Genomic DNA, 25,769 nt, shown 5'->3' with positions numbered 1-25,769 from the left:
TTAAAATAACTAAACTGTTAAAATACTATGATGTATTTAATCATTGTGGTTAATGGTTTTATAAATGACCCAAATTCTGTTAGGGAATTCTTACAAACAGTAAGTAGGGACATTTCACGTGAAGCAGACAGGGAAAAAAGTGAGGTTCTGAAAATCTACCACATTCGGCCCATTTGTACTTATAGTAGGTATGAATGTGTATGCAAAATATTTTTTTTGTATAGTGTATATTTACCAAGTTATAGGTTTCAAAAGAATTGTCGTTGGTTGGTACTACAATTTTTCGAATATAACAAATCTACTATAAAATATTTTACATAGCGATTCATATTAAAAATATTAATACTACTGTAAATATTAATACTGTTCTTTTTCAAAACCGGAAGTAAACTTTTCTAACCAAAATTACAGTCACTTCTACCAATTTTTTTTAATTTTTTTTTTCTTTCAAAATATAGCTTAAATGATAATGAAAGTACACTAGAAAATTTAAAATGGGATCTGTATTAGTTTAGGAGATACGTTGAATAATATACACCCGCGTCGCGAGGGGCGTCATATGTAGCGCTTGCAAGGTTGAGCAGTTTGCGCGATATTGCAACTTTATTAATATTTTATATCGTTTTAGCGTATATTTAACCTCATTTAATGATATGAAATAAGTTTTATTAATATAATATAAATATAACTACATAATACAAATATAAGTTAATAATATATTATAAAGAAAAAACGTTTTTGGAGCAGTAGAAAAGTTATATTATTTGCGAAACGTTACTAATAGCGCCATCTGTTAGTAACGTGTAGTACTTTTTTGTCTCAGATAGAGTCAAACGGTCAATCCTATCTACAAGAAAGAGATAGAAATATGACGCCTAGCGGTTTCGTAACTTAAACTTTAGTGTTGCTTTAACCGCTCAGCGACTTGTGCACGTTTTAAGGCCGATTTACATTATCTTAGTGTTTAGGAGAGTGCTTTAGGATAGTACTTTACTTGAAACATGTAAACGCTACTTGCTTTAGTACGGTTCTACTTGACTTTCAAGTTGAATCAAAATAGAATCGCTTTTTATTTTTGTTTCAAGTGATACCCCTCCCGCGCCCGCGCACCCCCCGAGATCTTCCCTCGTTGTGTGTAAAGTGTAAACACGTAATTTAGTCAAATCTTTAGGAGAGTGCATAAGTGCCGTGAAACGCGTGCGTGTTTTTTGATTTTTAAAGATGACTAAATGGTCGGAAGATACAACTATCAAATTTGTGTCTGAATATGTTGTTCACGAATGTTTATGGAACGTTAAAAACAATTTATACAAAAACAAACCGGCTAGGCATTCGGCATACACTGCCTCAAAAGAAGCTATTTTGTTTATTATTTATATTTAGTTTATTTATTTCGAATAAAATCTCGTCTTCTATTTGTTCCATAACTACAGTTAGTATTTTGCGTAGAATAGAGCGTATTTGCCGACGTCGTTGCGCGTCCATTGTGGCGCTGTAATGATACTCTACAGTCTACTGGAAGAAATGTAAACGTTCACTCGCAACGCACTAAAGCACTAAAGAACTTGCCTTTCAACTTGTACTAAAATACTCTCCTAAACACTAAGATAATGTAAATCGGCCATTAATCTGTGACAGTTGTTATTATTAATGGCGCCGTACGGTGATCGATGTTTTAACCCATTTCACTTGGTACTTCATCGAAAATTTAAAAATTTAAGGAAAATATCTAAATGTTTAGCTCAAAAGTGGAGTTTTTCACAAGATCTTTACGTATGTGCCTCCTGCAGGAAACGACTTTTGACTGAATCTCCTCCAGTAGCTAATGAAGACATTGTGCAATGCAGTCAAACATCTAGTGAACCTTCGCAAAACATTGAAGATGAACCGTTTATTCCCGAAGATAAGTTTAAACATATTTCCACCCAAACCGACACATCCATAGAAAACGAAGAAATTTTAAAGCAGCTAAAAGAGAAATTCAATCATCCTTCTACTTCTACTTCTATGAAGACTATGATATTAACAATAGCACCCACGTCATGGAGTGAAAATAAACTTGCAGAAGAATTTGGAACGTCCAGGCGACAAGCAAGAAAAGCAAAACAACTTGTCAATCAGTTCGGTATCTTATCCTCTCCGAACTCACGCGGTGGTCGTTAACTACCAGCCGAGACGGAGAACTTGGTTAAAGATTTTTATCTACGAGAAGACATTAGCCGCATAATGCCTGGTGAAAAAGATTTTATATCTGTTAAATTAGACGATGGAAAAAGAACGCACATACAGAAACAGCTCTTTCTCTGTAACATTGACGAACTTTATCAGAGGTTGAATGTTGATGAATACCCTAACATCAAGGTAGGCTTAACAAAGTTTTTTACACTAAGACCCAAACAATGTATCCTCGCAGGCGACTCCGGAACACATATGTGTTTGTACTTACCATCAAAACGTGAAATTGATGTTGAATGGAGGAGACATTGCTAATCTTACAGCTGGGTCTGCTATGCAACTTTCATCTTATAAGGATTGCCTTCGCCAGATGATGTGTCCCAATCCAACACTGACGTGTCATTTATTGACTACTAAGACACCGCCAAATGAACGCGGTAATTCTTGTCCAGGCTTAAGTGCAATTCGAGAGCATTTAAAAATACAATTTGATAACAATCAAGTCACAGAAGTGCAGTTTGAAAAATGGGATGGCACAGACCGCTACACGATATCTACTCGACTTTTATCTTCCGATAGTTTTGTAGATGAGTTATGTGACGCTTTGGACCTTTTGAAACCTCATGCTTACATTGCAGAGCAACAGGCGGTTTATTTTAAAACTCTTAAGGAGACTATCGATGAAGGTCAAATTCTCGTACAATGTGATTTTGCACAAAACTATAGTTTTATTGTCCAAGATGCTGCTCAATCTTTTCATTGGAATAATGCACAGGCAACGCTTCTAACGTCAGTTTTTTACTACAGAGACGGTAATGAAGTAAAACACGGAAGCATTGTTATGATTTCTGACGACCTGAAGCATGACACAGCCACCTTTTATGCTTTCCAAAAGCTACTACACAAGCATCTTTTAGAAAAATCGATAGTTGGATCAAAAATTATATACATAACTGACGGAGCTTCCCAACATTTTAAAAATATATTTAACTTTGTGAATCTGTTTTATTACAAAGAAGATTTTAATGCAGATGCAGAGTTAGAATTTCATGCAACATCTCACGGAAAGGGGCCATGCGATGGTCTCGGGGGGAATCGGAAACGTTTAGCTGCGCGTGCAAGTTTACAGTTACCTCCAAGTAAAGCAATTATAACACCAATGCGATTATATGAATGGGCAAAATCATCTTTAAAACAAACCGCCATTTATTTCTGTTCTAAAGATAATATTGAGCGTCAGAGAATTTTTTTGGAATCCCGGTTTGCGTCTACGGTCACCATTTCAGGAACCAAAAAGTTTCACAGCTTCATTCCAACAACCACAGGCCTTCTTGTAAAGAGGACCAGTTCTGCCATAGATTCCCATTGTAAAATTGTTAAAATTACAAAATAAACAGTTCTTGTGCTGTACCAATATTGTTTTATTATGTTTGAACTATTTTATCACAGTAATTTATACAAGCCATTTTATTTGACGCACACCAACCGATCTAAGCAAGTGCTACATATGACGCCCCTCGCGACGCGGGTGTATATTATTCAACGTACCTCCTAAACTAATAGAGATCCCATTTTAAATTTTCTAGTGTACTTTTATTATCATTTAAGCTATATTTTGAAAGAAAAAAATAAATTTAAAAAAATAGGTTGAAGTGACTGTAATTCTGGTTTGAAAAGTTTACTTCCGGTTTTGGCCACTAATTTTTTTTTAATTATTTTTACTATCAAAAAGAACAGTATATTTTTAATATGTATCGCTATGTAAAATATTTTATAGTAGATTTGTTATATTCGAAAAATTACTTTCGAAAGATTGTAGTACCAATCAACGACAATTCTTTTGAAACCTATAACTTGGTAAATATACACTATACAAAAAAAATATTTTGCGTACACATTCATACCTACTAGAAGTACAAATGGGCCGAATGTGGTCGATTTTCAGAACCTCACTTTTTTTTCCCTGACCGCTTCACGTGAAATGTCCCACTAGCAAGTTATTTGAAATATTGCATTATACATAATCTATAATATATGTAATCCGTCTCCTTTCTTTTCATAAAATAGTAGGCTTCATAAATCTATGTGAGCATAGATTGAATAAATAAAATTCTTTTCTTAGCATTTTATTTAATGGAATTTTTAGTTAACAATAACATTGTAAGATTCAATCTAAAAGAGTCCAGATAATAAGACTTTAATATACATATTTTCTTATAAAAATATAACAAGATTCACAAATCATTCCTTTTGCATGACGTGGATGTAGTAAGCTGGCTCCGGTACTTGATTAAGGGGTTTAAAGTCAGCATATATACTGTGTTGAGCTTTATTTGAGAAAGCATCATCTAACATTTCTGTGAATTTATCTAGTTTGTGAGGGTAGTAGCAGAGACGGAATTCACTGAAATAAAAAGATATATTAACTCATGGATGAAAATGTGGTGACTTTTTTAACTTTATTGTAGTTGTAGGAGTCAAGTTTAGGGTAAATAACTGATTATTATCACTCTAAATGAAAAATTTCATAAGTATTGCACTGAATATAAAATAATAATAAATTTAATGACTGAATTCTAGAAATAATTTATACGCAAGTAGCGTATTACGAAACATTCGTTACAATTACCTCTTCTCAGCAATATCCCCATCCTCTGTAGGGCAAATGCAATAATCTAACGCAACTAGTTCCGGTTTTCCGCGAACGACTAGCACCGATGTCTTGATATCTACTGGGTAGGAACTCTGAAAAGAAAGAGAGGAGAATATTATTTTAATTGGATTAGAGATTCCTCTATAAGACATGGAGCTAGACTAATTCAAAAAAATTTTTTTTTTTAGTAAATATATCTAAAAAGCTTCTTTGTCAGACAAAAAAAAACCTCCTAAAAATTAAATTCTCTACAAAAAAGGAAGAACGAAAATTATAAAATAAATTTACTAATCAGGTAATAAAAAAGAATGTTGTTTTATTTAATAGAAAAATTGAAACGCACTTTTTTGACTTTTTATAATTTTAGTTTTTTAAAGCCCTGTAACTTTTTTCCTATGCATTTTAGCGAAAAAATGAAAATTTAATTTCCTACAAGATATCAAAAAGAGAAATTTGAAAAAAATTTTTTTTCGACGATTTACAATGAAAATAAAGAAAAAAGTTTTTTTTCAATGCATTTTAAATGGGAAAGGGGACCCTCCCATGCGCCAGCTCAATTTTCAAGATATCAAGCTCATTTTTAGGAGGTTTTTTTTTGTCTAACAAAGAAGCTTTTTAGATATATTTACTTAAAAAAAAATATTTTATTTTATTTTGAATCAGTCTAGTGTATATGTGCTACTGTGTATGTAATTTAGTAATTTCCTACCGCCCTGCTCGTTTATCACTCGTATTAAAACAAACATATTGATTGCAATCTATATACATACGGTATTGTTTCTCATTTTTCTGAGTATGTTTTGGTTCCAGGGGATGAAACTACGCGATTAAGCAAATTTGCATTTAAATAATGGTAGGCTCAGAGTTTTACTATATTATTACTGATTACCGTTCGCTAAGCATAAATTGAATTGACTATCGCAATGTATTTTTGCCTCAGGCGCAAGGTCAATGACAGAACTTATTATGCATAATACTTATAATATGTACATATTATATACTAGTATGTATTACGTACGAAAGGGCGTGGACACGCATTAGACAATTAATGTAGATGCAAGGCCATTTTTAATTTACTTACATTATAATAAATTGAATGTCCAGGCGTAGAGCCCTTATCGATCATCGCATCGTAATTTCGATGGTCTATTATCAACAACCCTCCAGGTTTTAGGACTTTTGCGAAATTTTCTAAACACATCTTTTGTGTTCTTTGATCATCGTATTCATCTAGGAGATGGGCAAAGGAGTTTCCAAGACAGATAAGAGCATCAAACTTGGCGCCGGGCAGAAATGATTCGATGTCTTGTGGAAGAGTTTCCCAACTGGCCTCTTCAATTACTGAAATGTATAAAAAAAATTAATATCTTTTTTTAATATTTTTCCATTTTAAATTTTCGAACCGTTTCGTTTTTTAAACTAAAAATAACATTTGGAATAAATTCAAGGATTTTATTAAGGTGTTTAATTTAACTCGTTTTATAGCACATGGTATAATTGGTAGAACATGCCTATGTCGTGCTTGTTATTGTTAGATATTACTTATAAATAAAATGCTGTTACTTTATAAAGTTGTACTCAGCATAATGAACAAAAATTATCGAATGTTAAGGTTTTGCCAGGGTAAAAAGTTTTATTAAAAAAAAAGCGATGGAGAGTATTAGTTCTTTTAGTCCGTTCTACTCCCATAATTTGAGTTAATTTTTAACTAAAAGTCCTAATGAAAAAAAATAAAAATAATTTTTATATATAATTAATTTATCACAATTCGTAAAATACCTATATGAATACATGTTACAGCGTCACTGAGAAATCATCCACACTGATGATTTCAGTATCAAAAAAACACACTTCAAAATGTATAATCAATGAAATAGAAATACAAATTTACTTACTCCACTCATCATATTTCCGATCACGCCGTTTCTCCCATCGAGCCTTAAGTGCGTGTTTTAACATTTTGTCGGACGCGTCCACTGACACCACTTCAAAGCCTTCGTCGACGAGCATCATAGAGTCTATACTAAAAGTAAGTACAATATATTATAAAGACTCCAATTGTGCTTAAATATCCCGAGAATCATTAGTAGGTCCCTGAAACTGAGACCTTGTTAAAAACATATTTAAAAGTTTGAGTGAATTGTTTTATAAGAACATTTTAAAAATGTCGAGCAGTGTTGGCCTAGTGGCTTCAGCGTGCGAATCTCATCCCTGAGGTCGTAGGTTCGGCTGTGCACCAATGGACTTTCTTTATATGTGCGCATTTAACATTTGCTCGAACGGTGAAGGAAAACATCGTGAGGAAACCGACATGTCTTAGACCCAAAAGTCGGCGGCGTGTGTCAGGCACTGGAGGCTGATCACCTACTTGCCTATTAGATTTAAAAATGATCATGAAACAGATTCAGAAATCTGAGGCCAAGGCCTAAAAAGAGGTTGTAGCGCCAATGATTTATTTTATTTTTATAAATGTTATATAATCGTCAGTCCATTAAATCAGAAGTAGCCTTATTTTATTTTTTTGTAATCATTTTTAACGCGTTTTCTATTATCTTAAACTTGTGACCCCTCGGTCACCGCGATTATTCGGTCGTAACTTGATGTTAAAAAGTTTATAAATGGACAATTCAACTAAAAAATAAACAAATATTATTGTTCAATTCGAACCATTAGTTCCTGAGCGCGCGTTCAAGCAAAGAAACTATTTTATAATATAAAGTATAGATTAGCAATGAAACCAATATTAATAAAACAAATATTTTCTTTACCAAGAATTAAACCCTAAGTGACCATCCGCGCTAAAGAGGCAGTATATATTTACAATTATAAGATAACATAATATGATAACAAGTAAACTTCACAAAAAATATGTTATGATATAAAAACAAGAATTATCATTCTGTTTATCTAAATATTATGAGAGCGTATTTATAAACAAATATTAATGTGTAAGATTTCTATAATAACTGGTTTAACTAGACTTCGCAAATTTGTTCGTACTAATAAATATTTGGCAATAAGAATGTGTTGGTTATTTTACGAAAAAAAAAGCAAATAAATAATATATGAATTCGTTTAACATGTTTCTTTGTCAGTTTAACTGAAGAATGTAGGCGCTGCTTTAAATAACGGTTTTATAAAAATTGCAGTTAGATATATTTTATACTATATCTACTATTTTTGTATAACTAAATCTACAAGGAACTCGTAGGTTCTACATTAAATTTACACTTACCCTGTACCACATGCTACGTCGAGGACTTTAACACAGCCATGTTTTTTGAGAATTCCACTCAAAAAGGTCCTATAGTTCTGTGTCCGTTTGTTGCTATCACCAATGTACTTCTTCCATATCCTCGCAGCCTTACCATCAGCATACTGATCTTTTACTCCCTCAGAGGGAATACCTTGAGAGCGGGAATGAAAGACTTTATCCGACGCCATGTTTCACGAGGAACGATGTCTGGAAATGGAATTCGCAACTATGATTGTTTATACTGGACTGGGAGTATAAGTCCGGGACTTATAAGGACTACGGGCCAAACCAAATACTATTTAAATATTTATATTATATTAAATTGTGAGAACGCACTCACTTAAAATCACTGAGAGGACAAACACAGATAACTCTTCACAATATTATGAGTAAAACATATAAAATCTAGCCGGTATGAAGCAACTTTTAGATTATTATGAAAATAATGCTAAGTCATCATCTATCAGTAGATAAATTCTATAGCTCCCAGTGACGTTGATTTATTTACAATTAATGCGATAACAAAGATAGTATATATATTCAGAAAATAAATAAAACGTGTACTAAACGTACATAAACTATTAAATCTGTCTTATTTTATTTTTAAATATCGAACGAATGCGTTAATCTACTTCCATGTTGTAAACTAAACTCTTTTTTATGAAATAAAAATATTGTACTTACATAATTTATCTCCGTAAATATTATTCGTCAATCAATGACGACGAACCGAGTCGAGTTTGAGACGGCATCTGTTAACATGCCGTTAGGTACACGGCATTTAATACATACGTATGTATGATGTAACATTTTTCGTATTTTGCGTTGATGGCTTTACTGTTATTTATAAGTTCAGTTATAAATATATAAAGATCATAGAAAGATATATATATCTCTTATCTATAATAAAGAAATCACAAATCCACCAATTGTTTCAGGACTTTTAAAAAACATATATTAAATTATTATATTTGAACATAATAAGAATTAAATAGTTAAGCAAATTTTCTTAGTTTTTTGTTTGTCCGTATGCAAATCTTTTTCTAAACGACAGATTGCAAGCCAGAGCTAGATTTAGACATCTTCAGGTATTCAACTATACCTACATTTTTATATTAAGTAGTTTAAGGTATTGTATTTTCTTTTTTAACATTTAGAATTCATCTGGAAGAACCTGATTTTATCAGTACGATAACGACTCTCCTATTTTGTAATATTGTGAATGTGATGTCAATAAAGTGTTATTAATACTTCCTGTTTATTGATAAGTACTGTTTTTAACATATAGCAAGTACATACATTGTGTGCCAAGTGGAAATCTTTGTTTTCATATACGCTTAACCCCTACAATGCGTTCACGTTCAGTGGCTACAACACTCCATAGACCATATAGCCTCATATAGTTGCATCTTCTATTGGTCTTTTCTTAATTAGTTGGTTTATCCTTATAATCGAGTTAAGCATTCTTAGGTTACGACATAACGATGTAGATTTTTTACCGACGTATCAGTTTTTTTTTTTTTTAGACAATTCACACCAATTGACCTAGTCCCATGCTAAGCTGGTGAAGCTTGTGTTATAGATAGACATATAAATACATATTTAAGCACCTAAGACCTAAGCACAACACCAAATGCTCATCACATCGATGTTTGTCTCAGCCGGGGACACATGGATTCGCAGTCAGGGGTACTAAGCACTAGACCAATGAGCCGTTGATAGTTTCCTCGTGATATTTTTCTTTAGAACAAGAGCATATGGAAAGTAAATACACTACGTGCAGGGGAATTTCATTGCTAACATACTGTTTCGAAAGACCGTGATTTGAATCATAATCAAAAGTTGTTTTTTAATTATTTTGCAGAATTATACATACAAGCTATTGCCAGCGAGTTGCTGACAAATCGTATTAATAAAGTCCCTTCGTGCTAACGTTTCTACTTAGATTAACATGAACTCTGCCTAAAAATGAAATTCACATTATTTAAACTGTAAGACAGCGTTTTGTATGAGCTGTCTCTTTTATTTAAAAAAATAGAGGTCTAATGGGCAGAAAACTCACCCGCTGTAACCCTATTCATCCTTGTACGCCATACCTCGGAATCTTTATTTGCCTGGATTTCACGCTAGGAGTATACAGAATATATAATCAGTTCAGTAGTTTATCCATTACAAACAAACACAAAAAACAAATCTCTATATCATATTAGTGTAGATAAAAATGTTATCAAAAGAAAAAACTGAGTTCTTTTTGATAAGTCCCAAAACCAGATGTTTGGTTGACCCAGTCTACCTATAGATAGCTTTTATCGAAACATTAGTGTTTTAATCGGACAATTTTAATATCTATTGTTGTATAATTTATATACGATCAGTTGAAAATCTGTTTGTAAGTACTAATAAAATTATATATTAAACTTAGTATTGTATTTTTTAACATAACTTTTACACATTTAAAGAAAAAGGGTGCGTGTACTTATGTACGCGCGTAAGAAGTTATACTTCTTTGCAGTGCCGGATTAAGCCAGCGCGGGGCCTGCTATAGGTTTTTAAGTTAAGGGTATTTAATAAAACAAAACTGTTTCAAATAAACTTTTCTGGGTTTAATATGGGCAAATTTAGAGATAACACTATCAATATCGACTTCTTCAAGCAAATCATTCTCTATATTGAACAAAGTGAGATGATTAAGACGTTCTTGACCCGTCGAGTTCCTTAATTCATTTTTAATTCCATTTAATATTGAAAAAAAACGCTCGCCACTAAATTAATACTTTTTTTATTACGGTCAGTCAGGCGTTGGAGCGCGGGGCCCTTAAATTCGCGGGGCCCGTAGCATTTGCTACTCTTGCTATATGGCTAATCCGGCACTGCTTCTTTGGCATTTAAATTAAATAATCAAAGACTGGAAAAGGAGTCATTATAGTCAATAAAGTTCAGTTTACATTTGAAAAATTAAATAAATAAATATTTATTATTATTATCTTACATTAAGTGTAAAAAAATTCTATTATTATTCGAATGTTGTTTTTAAATTATGTCCAATGCCAATGTGTCACGGTGCGCGCGCATCGTAAAATTTCACTCTCATCAATTTTTCATAACGCAGAAGTATAACTTCAAAAACACTCTTTTACCGGATTGAAGTTATGTATTATTATAAACTTATAAATATTTTACATAATTAATTTTTTTTCCGACGTTTCGCGTGCTTTACAGCGAGCGTGTTTATATTAAACATGTTTTAGAGATCTATCTTTGACTTTGTCAATCTTATTGGAACTGTATTACATTTAAACGGTACAATATTATCATCAGCCTTGCGATACTGTAACTCACTTTTCGAACTCTCACAGCACGAGCACTCACAGTTTTTGCAGCGGCGGTTGCGCTTAAATCATTCGTGAAGCAGTCATTTTATGATTTGGCATTCTGATAAGGAGAGAGATTGTAGTTTATTGTTTAAAAGTGAGTTACAGAATCGCAAGGCTGCATTAAAACTTTGTTTCAAAATGTGTGTTGGACATGCGCAGTCATAGTTATAAATAATAAAAACTCGAAGATGGCTGGAACTGAACTGAACAACTCGAGTAATTTTTTTTATTTATTCCTTGAATTCTGAGGAAAAGGAGGAGGAAAAAATTGGAGGGGAAAACTTAAAAACCAGTTTTGTTAAACGTAGGCTGAGTAAAAAAATCATATTACGGCGAAACGATGTTCGCGGGGGCGGGCTGGTATGAAAAAAAAATCTATGTTTTTTATAATTATTTACATTTGTTTCTGTTACAAAAAGCTTGAATATAAAAAAATATTATACTGTATATATGTCACGTAGCGGTTTTTTGTTCATCTAAGTCATTCAAAATGACTTAGATGAACAAAAAACCGCTATTACAAAATGCGCAGATGAAGTGACGGAGAAAGTAACAAAAAATATAAACAAAATATTAGACCAAAAATTAAAAACTTTGGAAAGAAATCAGAAAAAACTCGAGGAAAAAATAGAAAACCAAGAACACAGGTTAAATCAGTTGGAGAGGCAAACAAGGCAAAGAAACGTTGTTTTCTTTGGTATGGAGGAAAATGAACGTTCTTATTCACATCTAGAAAACAATGTTATTGATTTTCTGAACAATTATTTTTCTTTAAATATAAACTGCAATGACATAGAAGCTGCTAGAAGAATAGGGAAAAAAGGCGACAAGCCCCGTCCGATCGCGGTCACATTCGCCACTCTAGGTTACAAGATAAAGGTAATGCAACAAAAGAAAGCTCTAAATGATACCAGCTACTATTTAAAAGAAGATTACCCATATCACGTCCTAGAGAAAAGGAAGATTCTTCAGGAACAAGTCAAAATAGAGCAGGAAAAAGGGAACAAAGCTACCATAAAATACGATAAGCTGGTAGTAATTAAACCCAATAAAAAAGATGCCGACCACACGGACAACAGAAAAAGACACCTTTCTATCTCTCCACAACAGAGGAAAAATGCCGAGAAAAATACTCTAAGTACCAGTACACAAACAGCTAAGAAAAATAAAACCGTTCAAAGTCGCACAACACCTCAACGATCCTCCAGCATCTCAGAAGGAGTGATTAAGCCAGGAATGCTTAACTTTTTAGTAAACAAGAAAGACGTGCAGAGCGACGAAGGAAATAAAAGAAACAGCAACGACATATAGCAACTAACAACGCCTCTCTCAGTGTACAAACACAACATAGATAAACTTAACAAAAATGAATCATCACATCTTCCAAGACGGCCGGTCACCGAGGAAGATTACGACCAAAACCTTCCAGCAACACCATTAAAAACCAACTCATCTACCGAAGAAAACAATCTAATTAACCAGCTCTACATAACCACGTACAATGTTAGAACACTCTCCTCATACGAACGTCTAATAGAACTTACTGAAGCTTTTAAAAACGTAAAATACGATATCATCGGATTATGCGAAGTTCGTCGCCTCGGAAGCAAGATAACAGAGTACGAAAACTTTATTTTCTGCCACACTGGAGAGACACCGGGTAAATACGGAGTAGGCTTCATAATAAAGAAATACCTCAAACAATACCTAGGAAGTTACATCGGACTCTCAGAACGAGTAGCTCTACTTCATCTGAACTTACCAGGCAAAAAGCTTACCATCATACAAATTTATGCTCCTACAGAAGCTGCAGATGAAGAAGAAATCGTTGAATTCTATGAAACAATATACAAGGCCATTGAAATAGCACACAAAGATCTAATTTTGATGGGAGATTTTAATGCGAAAATAGGAGAGCCGCAAAGCGACGAGCAACTAGTTATGAAACAAAATGGATACGGACAAAGAAACACTAGAGGGCAGCGTCTTGTTGACTTTGCTCTAGAAAACAAATTAGCTATAATTAACACATTTTTCAAGAAAAATCTAAAAAGAAGGTGGACTTGGCGCTCTCCAAGTGGTCAATATAAAAATGAAATAGATTTTATTCTAACAAATCAACCACACATGTTTCACAATATAGAAACGCTAAGCGTAAGTTACCCTTCAGATCACAGACCACTAAGAGCAGAAATCACTCTCACAAAACCAATAAAAAGCAGAGCCAGGTACTGCAATACTCAATATAGCACACTTAAAACAGAAGAAGAAATTAAAGAATACAGGAACTTGATAAGCAACCAACTGCCAGCTCTACAAGACACGTCTCCAGACTGTACGGCACAAGAATATTACAATAAATTAATCAACATCATTCAACTTAGCCTTCGTAACGCAAGAAAGGTACACCAGCAAAAAGAAAAAACACAAGAGGTTTTGTCAGAACGTACAAAAAATCTAATAAGCAGGAGGCATGACTTGCAGATAAACAGTAATAAAACACGTTCCATGAAAAATGAACTTAAAGCTCTGTATAAGCTAACCAGCAAATATATAAAAAGAGATTACAAAAATCACAGAAAAAATACCATCAAAAAATATTTAGAACTAAAAGGAAGCTTAAAAAAAGGTTACAAAGAACTAAGGACATATAAAACTTGGATCGAAGGCTTAACAGATACAGAAAAAACTAAACACTCCAGGAAAGACATCGTAAACGTTGCAACAAACTTTTACAAAAAACTGTACTCCGCTGAAATTAAAGCCAATTCTGAAACCTCTAGTACTAAGACCTATCTACAGGCAAACCCTAAACAAAATATCGCTCCAATAGAGTGTAAAGAAGTTGTAGACACGATAACGAAACTAAAACCAGACAAAAGCCCTGGAAGCGACGGTATAACCAACGATGCCATAAAGACAACACATAATTTACTAACTGAGCCACTGACCAAACTGTTTAATATAATAATGGATTCTCTCGAAACACCGTCTGAATGGTCAAATTCTAACATAATTTTGCTATATAAAAAGGGAGATCCTAACGACATTGGCAATTACAGACCCATAAGCCTATTACCAACTGTGTATAAGATCTTTTCTACAATACTAAACCAGAGAATTAGTCAATCGATAGAAATAAAACAACCGGTTGAACAGGCTGGCTTCAGAAAGGGTTTTAGTACCGTCGACCACATCCATACACTAGAGTTAATAATAGAGAAATACCAGGAGTTTCAAAGACCTTTATACACAGCATTCATAGATTACCAAAAAGCTTTCGACACAGTCTCGCACCACAGTATATGGAAATCTCTGGAAGCTCAAAATGTAGAAAAGTCATATATAGATGTTATAAAAAAGGTATACGAAAAGTGCACAAGTAAAGTCAAATTAGAAACTACTGGACCCATATTCCCTGTTAAAAGAGGTGTTCGTCAAGGCGATCCGCTCTCCCCGAGGATATTTATTGCTATACTAGAGACTGCACTGAGCGAACTAGATTGGAGTAAAAAAGGTTTATATATAAAGGGCAAATATCTGAGTCACCTTCGCTTTGCAGACGACTTAGTGCTGTTCTCCGAATCCAGTTCTCAACTTCAAAGCATGATCGAAGACCTTTGTAACACTAGCAGGCAGGTGGGCCTCGAAATAAACATTTCCAAAACAAAACTCATGTCAAATGGCACTAAGAAAGACATAATCCTAGACGGCAACACACTAGAATACGTCGAGCAATACGCCTACCTAGGAAAACAAGTCGGTTTCAGCCAAAGTAGCAATGAACTAGAAGTACAAAGGAGAATTAAAAATACATGGAATAAATATTGGAGTTACAGAGAGTTATTTAAAAACGATATGCCTATAAATCTTAAAAAGAAAGTCATGGACTCATGTCTGATCCCGTGTTTAACCTACGCGTGCCAAACGTGGAAGTTTACAAATAAAATAAAAACAAAAATCATTACGTGCCAAAGGGGAATGGAGCGCAGCATGCTGAACATAAGCAAAATACAAAAAATTAGACACGCTGACATAAGATCCAAAACAAAAACAATAGATGCATTAAACCACGCACTAAAACTAAAATGGAAATGGGCTGGGCATGTTGCGAGGCTCAAAGACGGCAGATGGACACAAAAAATTACGACCTGGAAAGGACCTAAAGGAAAACGCTGCAGAGGGCGACCTTTCGCACGCTGGGAAGAAGATATTAAAAAAATAGCTGGCCCCAAATGGCAGCACATAGCGCAAAATAGAGAAAACTGGCAAAAGCTGGAAGAGGCCTTCACCTGAAGAGGGGTTCCCATACAATAATTAGAATATCAAAAACTGTAAATAATAATACTTAGCATGATAGAAATATAGTCATAATATTTATTCATTTACTAATAGATTTTGTTAAGTTTTGCAAAGGTTTAGAAAACCACATAAAGAAATGTACCTTATTAATTGGGAAATAAAAGGCTTTTTATTTTTATTTTATTTTTTATTTATTTATTTATATGTCACGATATTTAAGGCACAACTCCAACTTTAAATAAAATGCGAAAAATATCTGAAAATTTAAAACTAATAATACTAATACTACCAAAGATTTCCTCCAAAAATACTAATATAGGTATAATGTAACTTTGTTAAATTTATTTTGACGGAAAAAAAAGTAGTCTTGTTTTGATTCGCCTATTCATAGCACGCAGATATTTAAAAAAAAAAACGCAGATATTCCTTTGTACAACCAAAAGATCTGTTCAAGTTAAGATTTGGAGGTCATTTTATACCCGGTATGATGCAAAACATTCCTAACTCTATACTGGAATGCCTTAAACTTAATTGCAAGTGAAATATTTTTCTAAATCACCTACACATAGATAACCCCAATCGAAATCCGGTTCTTTTTGGGTAAACATTATTGGGTTATTTTAACATTTGACCGTACACACGGCCTAGGATACGTATATATGTATAGCCTTTTAGGTCTGGGCCTCAGATTACTCTAGGTATATGTCCTGTGATCATTTCTATTAGGCGAGTAAGTGATCAATCTTCTGTGTCTAAGGCATGATGGTTTCCTCACGATATTTTCCTTCGCCGTACGATCGAGTGTTAAATGTACACATAAACAAAAGGTCATTTGAACCCGGGGATCGAATCTACGACCCCAAGGATGAGTCATACATTTAATCCACTAGGATCAACACTACTCTGGGTAGTGTTACTATATTTGCATAGCATTAAGTTTTAATAGATGCGTTTTGATTATTGTCAGATGTTTGAACTTCAACGTTTTCCTTATCATTAGGAGGCTGCTCTTGGAGATCCTTATCAGATTGAGATTCATCTTTAACACTCTCTAAGTTTTGTTGTACTATTGAATTTTCTTCTATTCCATTATTCTCATTTTCATTTCCTTCTTGTTTACACTTTTCATTTTCTTCTACACCATTGGTTTCTTCCTCTATTTGTTCTTTCGAGTCCTGCGGTATTATATTTCCAATTGTTTTGCTTTGCTGATTCATCTGATTATACAAAAGTGAGAATGTTTGATTAAATCCGTAATATATCGGTGGTTCGCCCAATAAACTTGTTCCGGAGTTACCAGTACAAGGAGCTATCATTCTGGGATTCATCATAGACTCTAATCCATAACCCGTTCCCATATAATAAGGATACCCATAAGGATAATACTGATTTATGTCGCCGTCACTGAAATATAAAAAAGTTTTAAACAAAATTTTTATTTTATAGAATTAATTTGAAAAAAAAAAAAGTGTTTGTACCTATGTACACGCGTTAGAAGTTATACTTCTTTGGCGTAACAAGATAAAAATCATTTCAAACATCTTATCTTTCGCCTAATTCTACGTTATAAGAAAAAACGACATTAGCAATAGCAAAAAAAATACTTTCATAATAATTCCGTAACGCGCCAAAAGAAGTATAACTTCAAAAAAACTAAAATGTTCACTATAGCTAACTTCAGGGTGTCGGTTTTTTGTGACGGTGTGCAGGTGTCGGTTTTTTGTGACGGATTGCGCACGCATCGTAAAAAATTACTTTCATCATAAATAAATCATTTTTTAAATTGTCTACGTTTGTAGAAAAAACGACACTAACAAGGCGACAACACCAGTAAGGCGAAAGATACAATTTTTGAAAAGATTTTTATCTTGTTACACCAAAGAAGTATAACTTCTAACGCGTGTATAAGTACACACACGTTTTTTATGTGGTTTTTTTTCAGGTTTATATTACCAAGGCTGTATTTCCGATATTTATTATATATTAACTTACGGTACAGCTATTGGTGGATAGATAGGCAAAGGATTGTTGTTTAGCCAAGTGGCAGCGAGTTGATAAATGTTTTCGTTCTTTTTGCGTTCATTGTTATATAATTTCGTCGCAGTGTCTTTCAGTTCTTTCATCTGTAAAATAATTGGGAAAATTACATGTTCTAAATACGAAAACTTATATCATTTCTCTAAGGAAATAATTGGAATTATATTTCCCAGTAAAAACAGAGTGTCACCGAGAAAGTGACATAGAAAGAAAAAAATTATGTATAGTTAAAAATTTACACAGAGAATCCGAGTGTGGAGTCCCCACGGACACAATAAACACATTCAATCATAAAAGGTAATTTAAGTTAATGATAAAAAAACTTACATTACATTTTGGTTTCTCATTATCTTTTTCAGGTTCCGGCAACATTTTTGCTGTAAGAAGAGAAGGTGTTAAGAAGTGGAGTATTTTTCATGCAATAATACATACGATATCCCTTGAGTGCTGAGTATAAACAAAAACTGAATAGGTCAAATACAAAAAAATAATCCTTTTTGGTTTTATTGTAGTCGGTTAAAAATATTACTGGTCTTTTGTTCAAGGCACCTTTACATTACCTTTTGAGAAGAAAAAAAAAACTTTTTTACCATTAGTTTCCCTGTATTTTGGTTTAGTTTGTTGTGGCTCTCGTAATCGTTCACGTTCCCACGAATCGCGTCTGTATCGGTGCTTATACCTTGAATCCCGTCGATGTCTTCTTTCTCTCTCTTCTTCATCCCTCCGTCTCTCCCTCTCGTTATAACACAGTCTTGATCTCTCCTGGTATCTCTCTCTTTCGTCAGAATACCTGTCTCTTTCGTTTATCCGTCTCTCTCCTTCACTATATTTATCTTTCCAGCGTGCTTCTAAACGTCTCCTTTCATCATCATCTACCTCACGAGAGACAGAACGGCCATAAACACGATCGCTTGGAGTAAATGTATGTCGGGATCGCGTTGAATCTATTTCGTCAAATTTTTCTAAGTTTGTCCTACAAAATTTAAAATAATGTATGATTTTTTTTTATAATTAACAGCAGAACATACTCGACTTTGACAGCTAAAAAATACTAAACTCCAACTCTATGGTTTAATAAAGCAAATTAATTATGATTTTATCGATTTAAATGTCGGGATAGTCGGATTTTTTTAATGTAACAGTGGGCCCGCCCATGGCGTCGCCACTCAAATTTCGCAAGTGCGTTCCCGGCCTTTTAAGAATTGTACGCTCTTTTGTTGCGTCATATTGATTCGGAAATACTTCATCGGGGAAGCTGGTGGCCAAAACTGCTTTTAGAAAAGGCTCAGTTGTGGAACGACAAACGTCAAGGTGATAGGGATAGTATTTTGTATTCTGCCATGACGTCCGATAATGAAAATCGGTTATTTTGCCCTTTACTAAAGAGTATTTTATTTGTGTTTTCGAAAAACAAATTACATATAAACTAAACTTCAATCTTATTAATGTGTGACTTACTTCAAAGTATTCTCTTTCGTATGCTTATTGTGACGTTCCTTTTTCATTCTTTTTTCTGAAACACATATTAATAATAATATTAGTAGCTTTACTAACTCACTTTCATTAAAAAAATGTATTGTTTCCCTGAGAGATTTTGCAATTTTTTTACAAAAGACTTTTTATTTTTTGACAGGACGACTATCGGCTGTGGCTAGTATATGTCACCGTAAAATTGTAAAAACCGTTAGATTGTAATCTATCTCGTGAGATTGTAAACTGTCGAAAGATTGTCAACTCAACATACTGCTTGCAATTTAACGTATTATTATTCGGTAGTTATATGAAATTGTTGGGAAGTAAAATTAATCTGTAATTGACCAAAGAAGTTTGAATGATAACTAAGTTAGTGTAGTACAATCTACCGAATACCGATAACCGATAACCGATAGATTACAATCTAACGGTTTTTACAATTTTACGTTAACATATATAATAAATATACGATTTTCAAAATTGCCTCCTAACGGGATATTTTGTTCTCTATAAGTCTTGAATACCTGAACTTACCCTTCGTATGAGTAGGTTCACTGTCTGTGTCACTACTGACACAAATGCTAACTATCTTCTCATTTTCGATCATCCTCTTCAATCTTTGAACTTTTTCGTACGCCTTCTGCCGATCGGAAATCCAGTCGGTCTCAAAATGTGGGTTATGCTCAATAAATTCCTGAAATAAAAAAATAGTCTATTGTTTGGTCGATTCTTATTCAATTTACGACATTTATCCAGCTACCGAGTTTATTCTAAAGAAAAGCCTTGGCGATTACAAAGACTAGCGGAGAGTTTTTTGCCAGTTCTTCTCCTCCGTTCTACGCCTTTTGAAAACCAGTAGACACATTTGATTGTTTTTAGTTCATAAGATTATTGTATCATATCATAACGTAGACGGACTATGGTATAGACCAGGCGTACAGCGTCTTAAATAGCGAATGATCGTGTGAGATAGCATATTTACAATTTTAATTCATTGAAGTTTGCTTATTATTGACCAAAATACACATTCGAAATAATAATTCTTGAACAAACTTTCTGAGTCGTGACAAAATACTACTTACCAATGAAAGATTTTTGGTTCTTTACGTTCACTATAGCTTTTACAGCCAATTATGCAACAATTCACCACGACTGACACTTTAAATACACCTTTTATAAGGATAAAGTCTTAAAATATGGGTTTGACTTGGGTTTCACCGATTTATCAGTAAGCGGTGAAAACTTGTTTACCACCAAGGGCTCGGTGGTAAACAAATAAAACCCGATACGCAAATAGAGACAGAAAAACTGATACTCTGTTTCGCTCGCACTTAAGTATTTCACGTTAATGCCTTCTCTCTTTAGTTATTATTGTTATTTTAGAAGCTCATCTAGTTCTATACTCTATCTACGTATCATAAGTATTTTTGATTATTGACACTTACATTATACTTGTTAGCGTGTATGATAGACTTCAGATGATTTGAGGCAGAGTTCGCATCGCCCATGAAGTGCTTGCACAGCTTACAGTACCACGCTGTTGTTGGCACATAGAACTGAAGACCTAAATATGTCCGTTAATTCAATCTATTTCTATGAAACAAAATAAATGTCAAAAATCAAGACCTATCAAATTATTTTAAAGTGAAACTTTTATTACATCGTCGCAAACTTTTTCGTCTGTGTGTTGCATGTCGCGTGACGGTCGGCCGCGGAGTAGGGATAAAGTGAAAGGCGCTCGTCATAGCAGCCAAGGCCAATATGGCGGCGCCTATAGTTCGCAGCAGCTGACCGTGTAGTGTTTAATATGTTTATATAATCTAAATAATTTTTATTAATATGTGTATATGTTAACGTTAAATTGTAAAAACCGTTAGATTGTAATCAATCTCGCGAGATTATAAACTGTCGAAAGATTGTGCGCTTACAATTTAACGTATTATTATTCGGTAGATTCTACTACACTAACTTAGTTATCATTCAAACTTCTTTGGTCAATTACAGATTAATTTTACTTCCCAACAATTTCATATAACTACCGAATAATAATACCTTAAATTGTAAGCAGTTCGTTGAGGTTCACAATCTTTCGACAGTTTACAATCTCGGGAGATATATTACAATCTAACGGTGTTTACAATTTTACGGTGACATATATAATCTAAATAATTGTTAAGTATTATGTATGTCGTACTCTCTAAGACACAGAGTTCAATAAAAATATTAGTTGGAGACTTAGTCTACTTTTATTATTTCCCATTATTATTCCAATTTTCCAAGTATACAATTAAGATTGATAAAGCGATTTTTATACCCTTAAACTAAACATTTTTGGAATAATATTCCATTATTATTCCAAAAATGTTTAGTTAAATGTCTATAATGTGAAAAAAGTTTCACTTTTACCGTGGTTTCATAAAACCACACAATCCTTTTTTCTCTCTTCACTCTCTTTCTTGAAACATGATATAGAATACGGACTCATATAAATAATAAAACGATGATATTTTACTATAGCTATATATTATATATTTTAGCAGACATTATGATGTAAGGCCTACTGAGTTATATGTAAAAAATTGTAGCCAGTACAAAATATATCAAATTGATGTAAGTTTACAAGTTTATAGAGAATTTTTAATCTTAAAATTCAGTGGCTTAGGGTTAATTCATACTAACACAGAGTCGAGGCATCGAAGCGTCAATCGAAAACTTTAAAATAGTTAATTCGCATCTCCACAACGTAGCGCACATATTTCTTCTGAGATAATAACGCGCCAATTCTATATGTATATTTATATGTATATATAAAATTAGCTTTAGTAGTTAAATTTACATGCCTGCGTAAATTCTCCTGAATTGAAACCATAATATTAAGTGCAAAGTTTTACAGTTTCTTAAAAGCTTTTATAAACGTTATTACAAACTAACATTCCTTAACAACTAACCTCTAATAGGCGTTCGTTTTGAGGGAGCAGAAGGCACATGAGGGAAACCTTCGTCAAAATCCGTCTGTTCACTCCACGGCTTTTCAATGTGGTCTGCACTTTTTCTATGACAATTAAAGACATTACGTTCCATATTCAAGGGCACGAGAAGATTTGTAAAACCATTTTCTATCTAAATTTAAAGAAAATCGTATATCGGACCGTTAAGTTCGAAAATTTTTCATGAAAAAAAAAAAGAGTAAGTAAAAAAGTTAAGTAATGCAAAAAGTTTTCGAAAGTTAAAAAAAAATATATTGGTTGTTTGTAAAGTAGGTTTACGATCGAGATGTTTACGTGATAACGTCTTATTGGTGATATAAGTTTTTGGGAAGTAAGGAATTAATGAAGATAACAATTTTTTCTAATTATATCTATCGTTTTATTCACACTTTTGATGATAAATTTCGGGTGTAAAATGACAAGTTTACTTATTCGACTATGATATACATTTTTCTTCATACATTCACGGAATGACTGGCAGCGCTCGAGATGAGACGGGAGATCGGTCCGTCTCTCTCTCGTTATACCTGCGATCGCGCTCGTGAGGTTTTGGTGTGACACAAGTTTCTGAACATGTCACCCGACTAAAACGATTTTAAAGACGTTATCACGTCAAAACAAATATCTATAAGATAGATAATCCAAAATATTAAGCTGAGTAGTTTAAGGTATATTAGGAAAAATATCTTACTCCTGATGAAGACTGCTATGCAAATGTTTTAGAAAATCTTTTGCGGTCTGCGGGAACACGTTACAAATATGACACCAGTGTAACTCCGGGTCATAATATTCGTAATTATATTTATATTGTTTCTGTGCTTGGCTCCTACAAAAATAATAAATAAGTACTAGTCCTATTAGATAAATAAATAATTTAAAACACATTTGCTACAATTTATCTATTTGGCAAAGCATTAAACAATTTAAATATTTGTACAAAAAATCTTAAATTTTGCTTGGAATAAGGACTGCGCATTTTATAGAGTCATTGATCAGATTTCTTGAAATTTCTATTGGCTTTAGCTAAGTTAAGAGGCCATTTAAGTATATTTAAATGAGATAAAGAGGGCATTTGTCAACTAGCCCCTCCCTCCCCTTTAATATTAATTGTAAATAAAATTTAAATAAAGGCAGTAATAAAATTAAACCTGTCTTTTGTTTCTGTATTGTAAGCTTCGGAACATTCTGCTTCTATGATTTCATCCAACATCTTTACAACATTGCCGGTAGCCTTCAACTTATTATGGAGGTCCAACTATTGACATGACATGACAATAACAAAACAGAAAAATCACAAAAAGTAACATGATGCATGATCCAATCCATAAATACTTTATTACTTATAAACAAAGTTTTACTTTTGCATCAAACTTAGAATAAAAAGACTGTACTCATGTGTTAAGTTTCACAAAAAATATAAAAGCTTGAAGCAACTAGAACTGAACTGTAAGACTAAACGTACCTGCAGTTTATTATTATTTTTGAAGAAATTATCAGTACTTAACGATTTGCTGCTTTTACTTTGAAGCTTTAAGGCTTTCAATTTATTTTTAAGCTCTATAGCACTTTTTTTACAATTGTCCCTTTGTCTTATTAACATGGTGATATGCCGTGAATCATCCGATTGCGCTGTGAAAAAATTAAGAAACATTGCTTATGTTTGATATTTGGATAGTAAAATTGAATCTGGATTAGCTGATAGCCACACATTATTTTTTAATGTGATTAAGCAAATCATCATACTTACTTGAAGTGGTTGTTAAATTATTGTATTTCAATAGATGTGACATATCATATTTAGTGTGTGAAGGCTCCTAGATAGAAGAAAAAAATATAATTATGTACTAGAATTATTAATAGCTTATTCATAAAAAAATATGAATTTTGATAGTACACCTAATTAGTTATGAAGATTAATAATATTTTATTACATTTACTTATTGGCTGTATGACAAGTGAAGCTTTTAGAGGATTTCCTGTATGTATGTTAAATAGGAGTTTAATAATAATCCATAGGTGCTAACCCTGTATGGATCTTGGCCTGTTTTCAGGATTTTTAAAATTATATTCTTCTATGCCTGTTACAGATTGTAGATATTTGGGTTTAAGTATTATTTGCACAATCTTTATTTTCACCAGACAGGCAAGTTCTTATCGTAAAAAAAATGAGGAACCAAAAATCAGAGAACCTTTTATATTATCTAGACAAAATATTTGAAAAGGTAACCTGAACAGTAGTTTGCATATCAGTAAAAAGTTTAAAACTATCTTGTCTGTTCCTTTTTAAATTTTTGTGATAGACATCAGATTTGGACATCCCTGAAAAATTAAAATGTAAATAAAAATCCAAATACCAATAACATTTAATTATGGTTTTAATCTTAATATATATAAATTTCGTGTAACATTGTTTGTCCGCTTTGGACTCCTAAACTACCGAACCGATATCAATCAAATTTGCACACCGTGTGTAGTTTGATCCAACTTAAAAGATAGGATAGCTTACATCTCAATGTATACCCGCAATATTTTTTTCACAGCAACGTTTGGCCGGTCTGCTAGTAATATATATTAATATATGTACATTAACGATAAAGTATTAGTAGTAATAACTTTCTTTAATTACCTACTAAAATTGATGGATTTTGAAACAATAATTAACATACCATAATCAACATTAACGAAATTTGGTCAAGGGAGCAGTTTGACCTGTTAGAAGAAAAATTCAAGGAGAGAAAAGTTACTTACATCAAATAACCAAAATAATAATAACAAAAACTAAGTATCTACTAGAATTTTAACTCACCGTCATTTTTTTCTGTATAATCATACGAACACATAGAAGTATCCCGTTCATCTTCACAATATAGTTCACTAAGGTCGGGCAACTTAGCTATTTCGTCTAAAATGTAACCATCATCATCACCAGCTTCTGAGATAATAGGGCTTTGGCTACGGTCTCTTGCGTTCTTAGACTTAGGATTTTCATGTCGTTGCAATGTGTAATCAAAAACTTCTTTACGTCCTACAGTCTTAATATTTTCAGACATGGTGTTTTATTACTTATTTACCTATTTTTTAAGGTGTAAATGTTATATTTTAGAAAAACATATTACAAGAATTCTTAACCAATTAAGTTTCAAACTTAAGTTGTTTACTTGTTTAGGCTTTAAAAGCTATGTCACAATAATCACATTCCTTAAAGGTTTGATAAATGACAATTGACAACTATAAAAAGAAGCGCTGGCGCATCTGAAATGTTTAGGCAAATTTCAATAATATTGAAGATTTCGGGACAAACGGTAGACTCGATGTTTTCATAATATATACAGTAGCACACGCATTGAAATAAAATGCCTGAATTTTTTTAAAATTCGAACATTTAACACGCTCTAAGGCTGTCGTTCAAATAACATAAAAAATGCATAACGTGCTAACATACTCTTTTTATAATATATATTTGCATACTCAGGAAATTATAACTTTAATTAATAATTTTTGATATTTTGCTA

The 25,769-nt window shown here is 33.0% G+C and overlaps 2 protein-coding genes across 5 annotated transcripts; both read right to left on the bottom strand.

Moving 5' to 3' along the window:
• Nucleotides 1-4,288: 4,288 nt before the first annotated feature.
• LOC125059240 (glycine N-methyltransferase) lies at nucleotides 4,289-8,910 on the bottom strand. Of its 2 annotated transcripts, none has more exons than XM_047663567.1 (6): nucleotides 8,769-8,910; nucleotides 8,064-8,291; nucleotides 6,724-6,851; nucleotides 5,910-6,169; nucleotides 4,805-4,920; nucleotides 4,289-4,579 (listed from the first exon to the last, which is right to left on the bottom strand). In XM_047663567.1, exons 2-6 carry the CDS (start codon nucleotides 8,270-8,272, stop codon nucleotides 4,417-4,419), a joined length of 876 nt encoding a protein of 291 aa, XP_047519523.1. In that variant the 5' UTR covers nucleotides 8,273-8,291; nucleotides 8,769-8,910; the 3' UTR covers nucleotides 4,289-4,416. The 2 variants fall into 2 exon arrangements, with proteins under 2 accessions (XP_047519523.1, XP_047519524.1); XM_047663568.1 differs by lacking the exon at nucleotides 8,769-8,910 and adding an exon at nucleotides 8,425-8,532.
• Nucleotides 8,911-16,167: 7,257 nt separating this feature from the next.
• On the bottom strand, nucleotides 16,168-25,435 carry LOC125059185. 3 transcript variants are annotated; one of them, XM_047663484.1, is made up of 14 exons: nucleotides 25,063-25,435; nucleotides 24,485-24,572; nucleotides 24,005-24,071; nucleotides 23,720-23,886; nucleotides 23,406-23,512; nucleotides 22,949-23,083; nucleotides 22,219-22,322; nucleotides 20,716-20,834; nucleotides 19,805-19,964; nucleotides 19,256-19,310; nucleotides 18,388-18,770; nucleotides 18,125-18,174; nucleotides 17,753-17,883; nucleotides 16,168-17,164 (listed from the first exon to the last, which is right to left on the bottom strand). In XM_047663484.1, the coding sequence occupies exons 1-14, from the start codon at nucleotides 25,305-25,307 to the stop codon at nucleotides 16,693-16,695; spliced, it is 2,283 nt and encodes a 760-aa protein (XP_047519440.1). In that variant the 5' UTR covers nucleotides 25,308-25,435; the 3' UTR covers nucleotides 16,168-16,692. The 3 variants fall into 3 exon arrangements, with proteins under 3 accessions (XP_047519440.1, XP_047519439.1, XP_047519441.1); XM_047663483.1 differs by having other exon boundaries at nucleotides 24,485-24,576; nucleotides 25,064-25,435; XM_047663485.1 differs by lacking the exon at nucleotides 24,485-24,572 and having other exon boundaries at nucleotides 25,064-25,185.
• Between the last annotated feature and the right edge of the window lie 334 nt (nucleotides 25,436-25,769).

Source organism: Pieris napi, chromosome 19 (genome assembly GCF_905475465.1).
Source record: "Pieris napi chromosome 19, ilPieNapi1.2, whole genome shotgun sequence".
Lineage (NCBI taxonomy): Eukaryota > Metazoa > Arthropoda > Insecta > Lepidoptera > Pieridae > Pieris > Pieris napi.
This window is presented reverse-complemented; position numbering and strand designations above follow the sequence as displayed.

Excerpts from the sequence above, each read along its gene's own strand:
- LOC125059240 (XM_047663567.1), bottom strand. The coding sequence starts at position 8,272 with ATGGCGTCGGATAAAGTCTTTCATTCCCGCTCTCAAGGTATTCCCTCT. Across the intron at positions 6,170-6,723 it reads TCGGAAATATGATGAGTGGA|TAATTGAAGAGGCCAGTTGG; the intron begins GTAAGTAAATTT and ends TATACATTTCAG. Across the intron at positions 4,921-5,909 it reads GACATTCAATTTATTATAAT|AGTTCCTACCCAGTAGATAT; the intron begins GTAAGTAAATTA and ends CTTTCTTTTCAG.
- LOC125059185 (XM_047663483.1), bottom strand. The coding sequence starts at position 25,307 with ATGTCTGAAAATATTAAGACTGTAGGACGTAAAGAAGTTTTTGATTAC. Across the intron at positions 19,965-20,715 it reads TACACGCTAACAAGTATAAT|GAATTTATTGAGCATAACCC; the intron begins GTAAGTGTCAAT and ends TTTTTATTTCAG. Across the intron at positions 18,175-18,387 it reads AAAATACAGGGAAACTAATG|CAAAAATGTTGCCGGAACCT; the intron begins GTAAAAAAGTTT and ends CTCTTCTTACAG.